Below are 12,123 nucleotides of genomic sequence, written 5' to 3' on the forward strand. Positions count from 1 at the left end.
ATTTATTAACTAATTTGCTTCTTAAATTCAACTTTTTTTTGGTTTTTTTACAGGCAAAGTGTACTTTTGCTTCTCCAGCGATGACTATCTTGAGTCCCTCTGTGGTTAACACTGTTTCCTTTTGTTGAGGTTCTGTGTTTTTTGCACAGATCATCATCTGATCCAGTAAATGTAAAGGTGATACAGAACTTACCCAAAGCAGACTGAAGGAGCCGTAGAGTAACAGGAGGCCTGATGTGGATCTGAGTGATAAAAGCTCCATCTTTGCCATTGATTATTGTCCTTATTCTCATGTGAAGATGCAGAGGCTCCTCTCCGCTGTCAGATCAACCTCAGCTCTTCCTGTTTGGCCACCTCATGTGTTGACTGAAACAGCAAATTTCCCCCAGCTTGCTGCTGATTCAGTGCAGTAATAAATCCAGTGTTGACTTTTAATTCCTAACCAGGTCCTCCTTTTGTAACCTCTGGTCCCTTCTCTTACTCACAAGTGACACAGTAAATAACTGCTTCTCCTTTTTAGACTTGTGTGAGCTCGGGGACCTTTGCCCCGCCTGGCACTTCCTTATTAACGGTTATAGTTGCTGCTTTCAAGGGGACATCGATCAGGCAGATTTGCCTGCTTTGCAGGTTTATTAATGTTGATTGCTTTTTATCAGCTGTAACCGTCCGCTTCACGGTTACGACCGGCCGAATCCTTAAATCATCAGTAAATAAACCTCTATGGACGTCTTGTAACGTTTCAATCTTTACTTCTGTAAAATGTTCGTCTGAGCTGATTTTGTTTAAGATTTTGTCTCTGCCTCCTTCTCTGTTTGCAGTTTCAGCGAGTTGTGATATTTATGGCTTCCTTGCGGTTTGGACCTATAAGGAACTGCAAATTGAAAATGTGAAAGGCAGAGCGAAAGTCCAACCCTGTTTATTGAACTAACACATTTACTTGGCCTCAATAAAAGCTTCACAAAGAGCAAAGAGCCTTTTTAAAAAGCCATCTGACCACAGGGGAAACATGTGAAGGAAGTATCCTTCCTAAATGATCATTTTCCACAACCATTAATGATAAAACTTTACAACAGAACTTTAATTATCTTCCGTGTTTCAAACAGAGCGCACCTTGTTTCAGACACTTTCATAAAGACGATGTATTCAACATTCATGCTGGATTATAGGATTTATTGATACAAATGTTTATTAGTTGGTTTTTATAAAATTTCGAGGCTGTCATGTTCAATGAACATTGATGAACGAGTGAAGCAGTCAAAATGAACGATATTTAATAACTGTATTCATTTAAACACTGCTTCAGTTCCAACTTCTGCCAAAACAAAAAGGCATTTCTGATTAATTCTGTAATTAAAACAATTTTCTGACAGCCATTCCTAAAACCTAAAAAAAGTTGAGTTTTTAATCCTGTTTCCATGATGATGTGGAATAAACAAACAGATTACTATGAAGAATGAAATTAATCACTTTGGGGAAAAAACGTCCAGCGTTGCTAAATGAGGAAAGTCCAGAAGTTCCTGAAATCGTGTGGAAGTATAATTTACTTAATCAGGTCATGTTAACTAACAACTTGTTGTATAAGGAAGAAATAAGTAAGAATGATAACATTTCATTTACTAATTAACATTTCACGCAAAATTACTTTTGTTTTATTTTCCTTTCTTTTTAAGACTATGGGCTAAAGGTTTGTAACCTTTTCAAGCTAATCCTAAATAATCCAGAGTCAATAAATATAGACATATCTCCAAATGTTTGAATATTGTAAAATATTTATATTTTATTTCTTTGTTTAGAAAGTGAAACTAATATGTAGATTCATCACACATTTATTACAAACTGATTCTCTAAGATTATTAAATAAAGATTTTCTTTTAATTCGACATAACTGCTTGGACACCTGCTGACATTACCACCCAGCAAAGGTCAAAGGTCATAGTTAATGAAGTGAGTTGATCAGAGTATCCAAGCATATCAGTGGAAAGTTGAGTCAAAGTAAAAAGTGTGGCAGCATGGAATTAGATTGTACCAATAAATTATAATAACAGAGAAATTTGTGTCAGACTGACACATTATTTTAATGTTTGCAATATAAAAAGAAACACTAGAGGGCAGCATTCCTCTGTACAGTTTAATCCTCTCTCCACACTAAAAAAAAGAAAACAGGTGATCCAATTTAAAAAAGTAAGTCATCAAATTAAGTTTATCCAAATAACTATATTTAAGTTTATTAGGTTGTCATGTTCAATAAATGTAAGTAAAACAAGTTTGACAAACTTAATTTGATTATATATAGTAAATGAAGTCAATCTTTTTAAGTTAGAACTTCATTTTTTTTAATGCAACATAAAAAAAAGTAATTTTGGCTTTTTAAAAATAATTGTAAAGTATTTTACTTTAAATAGAAAGCAAGTAAACTGACAGACTGACAAAGTGAAACATCTCAGACTGAAAATAACTCAAATGCTTTTATTGTACTTAAATATGGAAGCCCGTTTCTGCCACTCTGTTAAAAAAATTATCTCATTATAATGAGATAAGATCTCAAAAATAATGAGATCACTATTTCGAAATTAAACAAAACTTAAAAAATATTACTCTAATCAATTGCACCACTAGATGTCACTGTTTTATTCATGTCAAATTTCAAATTTGAAGCTCCACTTATACAGTGAATATTGTCATTTTCTGAGAAAGAAATATCTGAACACATTCAATAATTATATGAAATAGTATCTCATTATAATGATTTTTTAACAAAGTGGTGGAAACTGGCTTCCATAGTTAAATGTTTACCTTATATCAGATTATTTTGTTATTTATATAACCCAAGTTTGCTTCAAGATAGAATTTTTACATTTCAATGGTTTGTGAAAACTTTTCTTTTTTATTTTGCTGCATTTTATTGTGCTACAAAACCAATACTGAAAATATTCAAGAGCAAATTTTGACAGTAAAAATGCATTTTAACACAAGGAAACAAAAAACAGTGATTAAAATGATAGATTGTTTTATTCTAAAACAATTACTGGGGCTGCGTTCACTCAATGATTTCATTTCTTTTTTTTTTTTTTTTTTTTTTGTGGTCGTTCACACTTCCATAAGCGATTGGAAGGAGATCTCCAGTGTGAACTGCAGACGACCATGATCTGATCTCTGACCTCTTGCTCAGACTGTTGTAAAAAGATTAGACTCAGGTCGCATTAAGGCACAAAACTGGTATTAAATCACTTCAGTCTGCAGTGTGAACGCAGCCCAAATGTGATGAATAACATTTACTAAATGTTATTCAGGATGAGGAGTCACCTCTTCCTCACTAGTGGCATCAAACCAACAAACAGCCAACGCTGCACCACTTCCCCGCTGAGCCTCTGATGTTTTCAATCTGTGGTTTTGATTTCCTGTAAATCTAATCCTGTACTGAGAGTTTGTCTGTGGTTAGTTTCGCTTTGATGTTCTGTTTTATTTATTTTGTATTAACTTTCTATTAAATGTCTATTGTTTTGTGCTAATCAAGGAGCTAAGGCATTGTTCTTGTGTGTTAAAGATAATATTTCAAATTCAAGATATTTTGTTGTATTTTGTCCCTTGGAGTCTCTGAAGTTTATTATTCGGTAAGTTGAATGAATATAAAATCCCTTTTACTGAGTTTTGTAGTTCTGAGTAACGTTTCTTACATAAATATGTTGAGATTTTTTATCAAATTTAAGTCTTTTTTTTGGCCACCCTTCCTAAATTGGCTCCATAATTATTAAAGTTGGGAGGAAGGAAATGTACAATTTCACAAAATATTTTTTACAGTACAAAATTTATTAAACATTTAGTATAAAATAATCACATCTTGACAAGAGGTGTGCATGATACATGTTTTGGTATCGATCTGATAGCAAGTAAATCACCAATACCGATACCGATACTGATACCAATACTGATACTGATACTTTTTATTATTTAAGTTTGTCTTAATAAGCTTCTGACCTATTTTATAGTTTTTCTTTTTAAATGCTAAGACAGAATTTGGAAAAAGTTGATAGGCATCTACAAAATACTTTAACATCAACACAATAAACGGGAAAATAAACTAATTTGTGTATCTCACAATATCTTCTTTTAAGGCAGAGATAAAAAATACAAAAATAAAATAAATTTCAACAGAAAATTTGAAACCAAAGAGTACATTTTAATATCTATCCAATACTAATACCGACTTGGTATCGATATCATCAAAATTTTTATCAATCTGTCCAAAGAACTGGTTTACTATTATCTATATTATCTACCAGTGGAATGAAACCAGTTTTGTGTTAAATAATTTCTTCCAGCTGGATGGTGTTGGCGTACATCGTGTCGTCGTTCTCATAAATGTGTTCCTCCTGCGCCGCGCCCGGCTGCAGGCGGTCCATGATGCACTGGTGCAGAAAAATGTACTGCGACTGGAAAGGAAATCAACAAAATGTCTCATTATTTAAACACAACCTCTTGCAACGTGTCAATTTGACATTATTATAAACAGAACAGCTGAAAATTACTCTAAAGTAAACTGACCTTTGTAATTTAGAGGAAAAAAATAAAAATAAGAAGCTTTAAGGTCGTACAAACTCTCTTTGTTTCTCATGTAAGCCATCACTGATAAAAACAAGAAGTTTTTATCATATTTAAAATCTCTGGATTAAAAAGTCTTGATTTGACACACAAGGGTAAAATGGGCAAACACTTTTTTCCACAACTTATCTCTTTGGTTTATTTTGCTTCCATAGTTATCCTGAAGCAGCAGAAAGCAGTTTTACCTCCGTCTGCACCATGTGTGATCGATGTCGCCTCATCCTGTGTAAAAAGTCCTTGATGCCGACAGCTTGTTGTTTCTCCAGCTGCTGCAGCAGGAAGTCCAGAGCGATGAAAGTTCCCGTTCTTCCCACTCCATCACTGCAAAGAAACACAAGCAGCTCTGACATGTTAAACTGCAAATAATCCACTTTTTTATTCCGAACTAAACAGGTGAGTCATGTTTCATAAGGGGAATTTACCTGCAAATGTTTTCTCCATCGATACAACAAACTATTAGGGTTAGAGTTAATTTTCTGAGCGCAAATGTCCAAAAATTTTAACTTTTCAAACACAGAAATGATCTGAACTTTGTGTGAATTTTATTTTTTTCAGGAATTTTCTCTTAAATTAAGTTAATGCATGAATATTTACATCTTTTGCCTAAAGTACCAAAAATTCAAAAGATTGGATTGAATGAGTGTAAAAACTAAAAATAATGTGCCGTAACATAGTGGCATATTTGCAGGTATATATTTAAAAAATAATCATTTAATCTGAAGTGTTTTGATTAGTTTGGAGCAACAAAACAAAATGAAATATCTGGGTTTATTTAAGTCCATCAGAACCTTGAAATGTTGCAGATAGTTGCTGCAGTCATACAGACCATACTGGGTAATCTGGGTAAACTGGGTGTACCTGCAGTGAACCACAGTCGGTGCCTCTGATCCGTCACTCTCTATGTCCTGCCTCACAATCCTTCTGAACTGGATCAGGACGTCTGTGCCCTGAGGGACTCCGCGATCAGGCCACACAGTGAAGTGGAAATGTCTGACTGATCGTTGCTCTGAGCTTCTTTTCTGCACGGAAACATTAATATTCAATAAAAACATTCAGTGTCTCTTCAAAACACAGAAACTCTACAGAGAAAAGGAGGAGCAACAAACCAAACCAAACCAAAAGAGTTGAGAGTTTTATTGGACTCAACATCAGTATTTAAAGTGAAGTCTTGTACCTGTTTGATGGTAAACTGCCTCAGCGTCCAGTTCTGTTCCTTCAGTTCGGATGTTACAGAGACCAACACGTCTCCATACTGACTCTGCTTCATGTCTTCAGGCCAATACTGAGCACATTTGTTCTACATATAAGAAAAATACATAAAACTTCCATTATTCATGATTAAACTACAGTTTGACTATTCGCTACAATTTGATTACAGTTTAACAAGGAAAGCAACCTATTAACTTTTATTTTGTAATTTAACTTCCTTTAAAATTTGAATAACTTTGTTTTTTTACCCCTCCTGCTTCGATGTGGTTGGTAACCATAACAACTCTCTTCACGCTTTGTTCCCAAATCATCCGCCAGAAATCAGCCACGGTGTGGGGCAGAGGACCCTGCGTGGCGATGTACTCTCTGCTGCTGCTGTAGCCCTGCAGAGACAAGGCTGGTCACTCTGCAGCCTGAAGTGACCCGATTCCGATTTTCATCTGATCGATTCCTGACAGTCAGAGCAAAACATCGGATTTGTTCCAACGGCCACCTGGTTATCGATACGCATCCGATCTTTTAACCGCAGTCTTTCCACCGTATCGCACTGAACGAATGGAACGTCATCGATACTCGACAAACGTCACTATTCTGCGCCCTGATGCGCATAAACAGGAAGAAAAACAACAACCATGGCGGACGATAAAGATGATTAAACTGTTCATGTTCTGGTTTCAGTCGGACAACAACTTCAAAATCTTAAGATATGCTACTCCATTAGCATCTGTGTTTACTTCCGTAAACACTGGGCTCTTCTTCTGCTGTTTTTTTTTTTATTATTATTATCGCGGTTGGAAAATAACTGCGCACTCTCTCTATTGCGCCCTCTACTGCGCATGCGGGACACTTTCACTTCACACTGGAGATCACATACAAGTCGCTTTTATTTGGAAATGTGAACGACCACGGTAAAGAAAGAAAGAAAAGTCAGATTTGACACAAAGTCGGAATTGGGTCACTTCAGGCTGCAGTGTGGACGAAGCCAAAATTTGTTTGTTTTTTCTGTTTTTGCCTCTTTGCAGATCATTGGCTAAATAAAAACTGTTGTATCAGTTCAAGTTGCATTCAGATAAATGTGAATGCACAGTGTTAAGAATTAAAAGAGGAATAACTTGATTTAGCTCGTTAATTCATTCCTCTGATCCCGGATTCTTGAGCCTCAATATGCTCAGTGAGAAAGAGCAATCATATGACGTCAGACTTCAGATATCCAGAGTTTTATCCAGAGAAAATCAATACAAGAAGAATGTTACAATAAGCATCTCACCTAGATTATCAAAAGTCCAAGACATGACAAAACAGAAACAATTACACCAGTTGAAAGTAAAGACAGAAAAATTCATTTTTTCGGAAATTGCGAACTCGGGCAGAAAGCAATTCGAATTCTTTGTTGCAAACGAAAACTTTTATAAGCCTGTGCCTTTCTCTAAAGTTAAATATATGCATTAGGAGGTGTGTTTTTTCCTCGTGGGCCTTCCCATTGATTTTATTACCTCTAAGACCTACTGAAACACCCAGCTCTTCTCGTGCCAGCCTCCTTAGGCGAGACTGATTTACGGCGTGCATCTGGAGCGTTATCTCTGCCTCAAAATGATTCAACAAGAAACCAGTTGGTATTTTTAAACAAACTTGCACAAAACTATTGCTTAATACTAACTATAAGTTTGGATCTAAAACTAACTAATTAAAAACATGCTTTTTAATGCTTAAAGAAATATATTAATATGTTTGATTATATGTTTGTAACAGACTTCTATAGTTTTTAGTGTTTGCCTGAACTATTCAACCCTGAGTAAAGAATTTATTGCCCTGATAGCCAATACACTCCCTGTCTGAAACGCTCCTTAGGGAGTATAAGGCTGCTTTCTGATTAGAAATTTATGTAAGTTTCAGAGAATCACCAGCTGTCCCAGCCTGGATCTTTACTGGAAGTTTGTCTTAACGTAAAAGTTAGCCTGTGTACTATTGTGCTAATTTAAAATTCTATTTCATCAACAGGAAGTTCAACTAATATTTTAAATGAAGGTGCAAACGTCTGAGCGTCTTCAGTCAGACACGTCTTCAGACTCGCTGCAGTACAGACTGCTACAGCAGATACCTTTGCACCAAGAAAACAATGAAATAAGAAAGTTGCTCTAACTGTGACAAGATATTTCCTTAAATATAAATAAAGAAGAAAAGAAACAAATAGAGAAGTTGTACCTAAAAATTGAGTAATTAATATGGACACTTACTGGTATGTAACTGGCATTTATATAATCCATGTCTTTGGGGGCTGATGATGAATTAAGCTTAACTCGACACCAGTCATCTGTTGAGGAGACACAGAAACTCTCGGATGAGAAAAGAAAAGGTGAACATTTCCTAAAACATCTTCAGCTGGTATTTGGTTGTAAACATGGAGCAACAATAAGACCTGAACCCACAAGGCAGGATGTCAAAACGGTTCTTCTCTCTGTTTTCTGGTAGAATCGCTGCCTTGCACGTCTGGCTTGTGCCAACAGAAACGAGAGCCTGAAATTAAATATGACACCATAAAATTAAACTGATGTCTGAAATACATGCATTGTATGAGAAAGAGAAGATTAAATTTATTTTGTGAACCTCATATTCCTGACTGAAGCCTCTGTTTTCATCCAAACTCAGCTGATGGAAGTGGTTTGGAAATTTGTCTGCAGAAACATTTCTGGAAGAAAACAGATTATTATCATTTCATCAATCTGTAAACTTGAAGAAACAAACAAACCATATAACATTTGTTTAGATGAATTTATGATGACAAACTCACTCTCCACTTCTATTTGTTGTTTTGGATCCAAGTCTGAAAGGCATTTTTCTTCTGTAGGAAGATAAAAACTGTATTTTTACAAATATGGAGTTTGAAATGGTAAATTTCATACTTTACATAAGATTGAATAATAGCTCTGTGATTGTGGAAGCACTAACCGGATGCAGTCGGATTTCCTGAGGACTATAAAAGCAGTCGCACAGACTCCAGCAACACAAAGCAGAACACCAACCACTGATCCTGCAATGACTCCTGAAAATATATATTTCATTTATTTATCATTGGACAACACTGGCAGGATGCTCACTTTATTAAATATTACTAGACTTTCATTATTTCTTTTTTGAAAAAATTTGTATAAGTAAAAAATATAATTTTAGGAGCAACGTTCAACAGCTCAGAGAAGTTATAACTTATTAAAGCAAAACAGAAAATGTGTTTTTTTGCCCACCTCTGTTATCAGTGGAGCAGATAAAAACAAATGGTTCAGATCTTAAGGGATCAGTTTCTGTTTCCAGCTTTGAAATCACAGAGACTTTATACGTTTTGGCCGGTTGAAGTCCGTTCACAATGAGCTCATTGTCATTTGGATGAAAAGTGAGAGTTTTCCCGTTTATGTTGAGCTCAGCTGCCGTCCACACACCAACCGGTTCGTCCCATTTAACCAGAGCGCTGTAGCCAGAGCCCCAGTAGCTGCAGGCTGGAGCTACAGAAGGAGGAACTGGGAGGAAAGAGCCAGAAAATTAGGAGTTAATTTTCTTCTACAGTGAAATAAACTCAGACTCGCTTGTCATAAGGTTTTATATATTTACATAAGGTTTTACTGAGTGGTTTGCACTTACTGATGGGTATCTTGATGCTACACTGTGGATAAAGTTGAGACGATGTTTGATACTGCAGAGAAATCTGATATGTTGCTCCAGGAAAGAGACCAGAAAATTTCACGTCTTTCCCTTCGGGACTGATGAGAGTTTCAGATCCATTAGAGGCCGTAGCTTTGGAGAACAAGCCTTCAACTGTTCCCTGGATTGATGAGTTGGTGACACTCCAGGATACGGCACTGCAGTCGATTTCTGGAATGTAAAAAGGATTTTAGCTCCTTTGCTTCTTTAATTCAACACAGAACTGCAGCAGAAAAGGTTTCCTGTGTCTCCTGCCTGTGTACCTACGTGTTAATGTGTGATCGGTGTAAGCAGAACTCTTCAGTCCAGAGAACTCTGTGATCACGCTGAACTGATACATCGTCCCAGGCTGCAGGTTGGAGATCCTATATGACACAACATTTGTCCTCGTCGTCTTCTGGGTTATAGATGCGTTTGTGTCATTAACACTCAGGATGTTTCCAGGCTGGATCTGGATTCTCCCACTCTAAAGTTACTCTGTCCACTAAACGCTCCGAAACTCGGACCGACGTCACACTGGGAGGAACTGAGGAAACACAACAGGACAATCATGACCTGTCATCACTTTAAAACACATGATTAATAAACTCACAAACGTACATCCAACAAACTGTATATTCACAATAAACTTCAAATCTGGTTTGCTTTGTAAACTGGTGTCTTTGAATACATTTAGCCAAACTAAACCAGATTAGAACAGTTTTAACAACACGACTACAGCCTTGTTAAACGCTGATATTTGGTACCATTTGGTGTCATGTTATTTTGTCTATACTGTGTTTAATAATTTATTTCATTTCTTGGTGATTTAATATAACTGCAGAATATAGAACTGTATCCTGTGCAAACTGTATGGAAATCTACAATGACAATAAAGACTTTACTTTTATAATCAATGTCAAAAAATCATAGTGAATATAAGCATCAATAAATCACCAACCTGTAGCAGCAGAGAATGATAATATGGAGCTGCTGACTCCATTCAACACAGTGAAGACAGTGAAATTATATTCTGTCCCAGCAGTCAGATTAGAGACCACATATTGAACAACTCCATCTGCATTATTGATGTCCTTAATGACAGGAGAACCATTTTCTTCATATTGCAGTTTGTATGTTGATCAATTCCATCAACTTTCTCCCACTGCAGAGTTATACTGCTGGTGTTCTGAGTTACTACTACATTTTCAAAAGCTTAAAAACAGAGAGAACAACGTTAATTCATTTGTGACACAGTCTGGACAGAAATCTGGTCTTGTTGTCATCAATTGAGAAAATTCTAATTTAGTTATCAGCTTAATATTATTTAAGGCAGTTCATTATCTTAAGGAAGTTCTACTTTCCAGAAATGTCAACATCTTTGCTCAAATTCATATGAACAAATTGATCACCAACCTGTAGCAGCAGAGAATGAGAATCCAGAGCTGCTGACTCCATTGGCCACAGTGAAAATAGTGAAACTATATTGTGTCCCAGCAGTCAGATTAGAGACCACATATTGAACAACTGCAGCTGCATTATTGATGGTCTCCATGACAGGAACTCCATTTTCTTCATATTCCAGTTTATATGTTGAGATGTCATCAACTTTGTTCCACTGCAGAGTTAAACTGTTAACACTCTGGGTCACCACTTCGACTTTTACTACATTCAGGAGCTGAAACCAGAGAACACACAGGGACCATTTAAAAAAGACAGAAAGTCAGATCTGCACAGTGAAATGACACCATTCAGAGAAGAATATTGATCATTAACTGTGGACAAAAAGAAGTTTATGCTCTGGATGCAATCAATGACTGTGATCAACTTGGAATGAGAGAAAATTCATAAATCACCAACCTGTAGCAGCAGGAAATGTGAATCCAGAGCTGCTGAGTCCATTAGCCTCAGTGAAAAGAGTGAAACTATATTGTGTCCCAGCAGTCAGACCAGAAACCACATGTTGTATAAATGTATCTCCAGTAAAATCACTGATGTCCTGAGAGACAGGAGAACCATTGACTTCATATTCCAGTCTATATGTTGAGATGCCGTTAACTTTGTTCCACTTCAGAGTTATACTGTTAACACTCTGGGTCTCCACTGAAACACTGGCTACATTATCAGGAGCTGAAAAACAAATAGCAAAAAGAAACATTTCATAAAAGTTAAGAGGACAGATATGCAAAAAAGGATTGCATTGAAAAAGAATGTAGATTATTAAATCTAATTTGTACCAAAAGGACATGATGCTCCAGGTTCGCATCTTGGATTCACTAATAACTCACCTGTAGCAGCAGAGACTATGAATCCAGAGCTGCTGACTCCACTGGCCACAGTGAAAAGAGTGAAATTATATTGTGTCCCAGCAGTCAGACCAGAAACCACATGTTGTATAAATGTAGCTCCAGAAAAATCACTGATGTCCTGGGAGACAGAACCTCCATTGACTTTATATTCCAGTCTGTATGTTGAGGTAAAGTCAACTTTGTCCCACTGCAGAGTTAAACTGTTAACACTCTGGGTCACCACTGAAACACTGGCTACATTATGAGGAGCTGAAAACAGAGAGAAAACAGAAACATATGAGAAAAGTAAAACATTCTGAATTATTTATTCTGATTTAACTATGTACAAAATGGAGGT

The 12,123-nt window shown here is 36.2% G+C and overlaps 2 protein-coding genes across 2 annotated transcripts in view; both read right to left on the minus strand.

The window, feature by feature from the left end:
- The window catches only part of LOC129377892 (receptor-type tyrosine-protein phosphatase H-like), a 28,728-nt gene that overhangs the window by 14,285 nt on the left and 2,320 nt on the right, over nucleotides 1-12,123 (minus strand). The window contains exons 4-5 of the mRNA XM_055058124.1: nucleotides 11,766-12,035; nucleotides 11,338-11,607 (exon numbers count right to left, since the gene is read on the minus strand). Of these exons, the coding sequence (XP_054914099.1) occupies nucleotides 11,338-11,607; nucleotides 11,766-12,035 (540 nt within the window). The remainder of the gene's footprint in view (nucleotides 1-11,337; nucleotides 11,608-11,765; nucleotides 12,036-12,123) is intronic.
- On the minus strand, nucleotides 3,826-10,012 carry LOC129377894 (receptor-type tyrosine-protein phosphatase H-like). Its single transcript, XM_055058125.1, has 13 exons — nucleotides 9,766-10,012; nucleotides 9,439-9,669; nucleotides 9,048-9,317; nucleotides 8,755-8,848; nucleotides 8,597-8,647; nucleotides 8,413-8,494; nucleotides 8,235-8,322; nucleotides 8,043-8,119; nucleotides 6,057-6,191; nucleotides 5,774-5,896; nucleotides 5,458-5,618; nucleotides 4,785-4,920; nucleotides 3,826-4,430 (listed from the first exon to the last, which is right to left on the minus strand). The coding sequence occupies exons 1-13, from the start codon at nucleotides 9,836-9,838 to the stop codon at nucleotides 4,302-4,304; spliced, it is 1,650 nt and encodes a 549-aa protein (XP_054914100.1). The 5' UTR covers nucleotides 9,839-10,012; the 3' UTR covers nucleotides 3,826-4,301.

This window comes from Poeciliopsis prolifica, unplaced genomic scaffold (assembly GCF_027474105.1).
Source record: "Poeciliopsis prolifica strain line A6 unplaced genomic scaffold, Auburn_PproV2 SCAFFOLD049, whole genome shotgun sequence".
Lineage (NCBI taxonomy): Eukaryota > Metazoa > Chordata > Actinopteri > Cyprinodontiformes > Poeciliidae > Poeciliopsis > Poeciliopsis prolifica.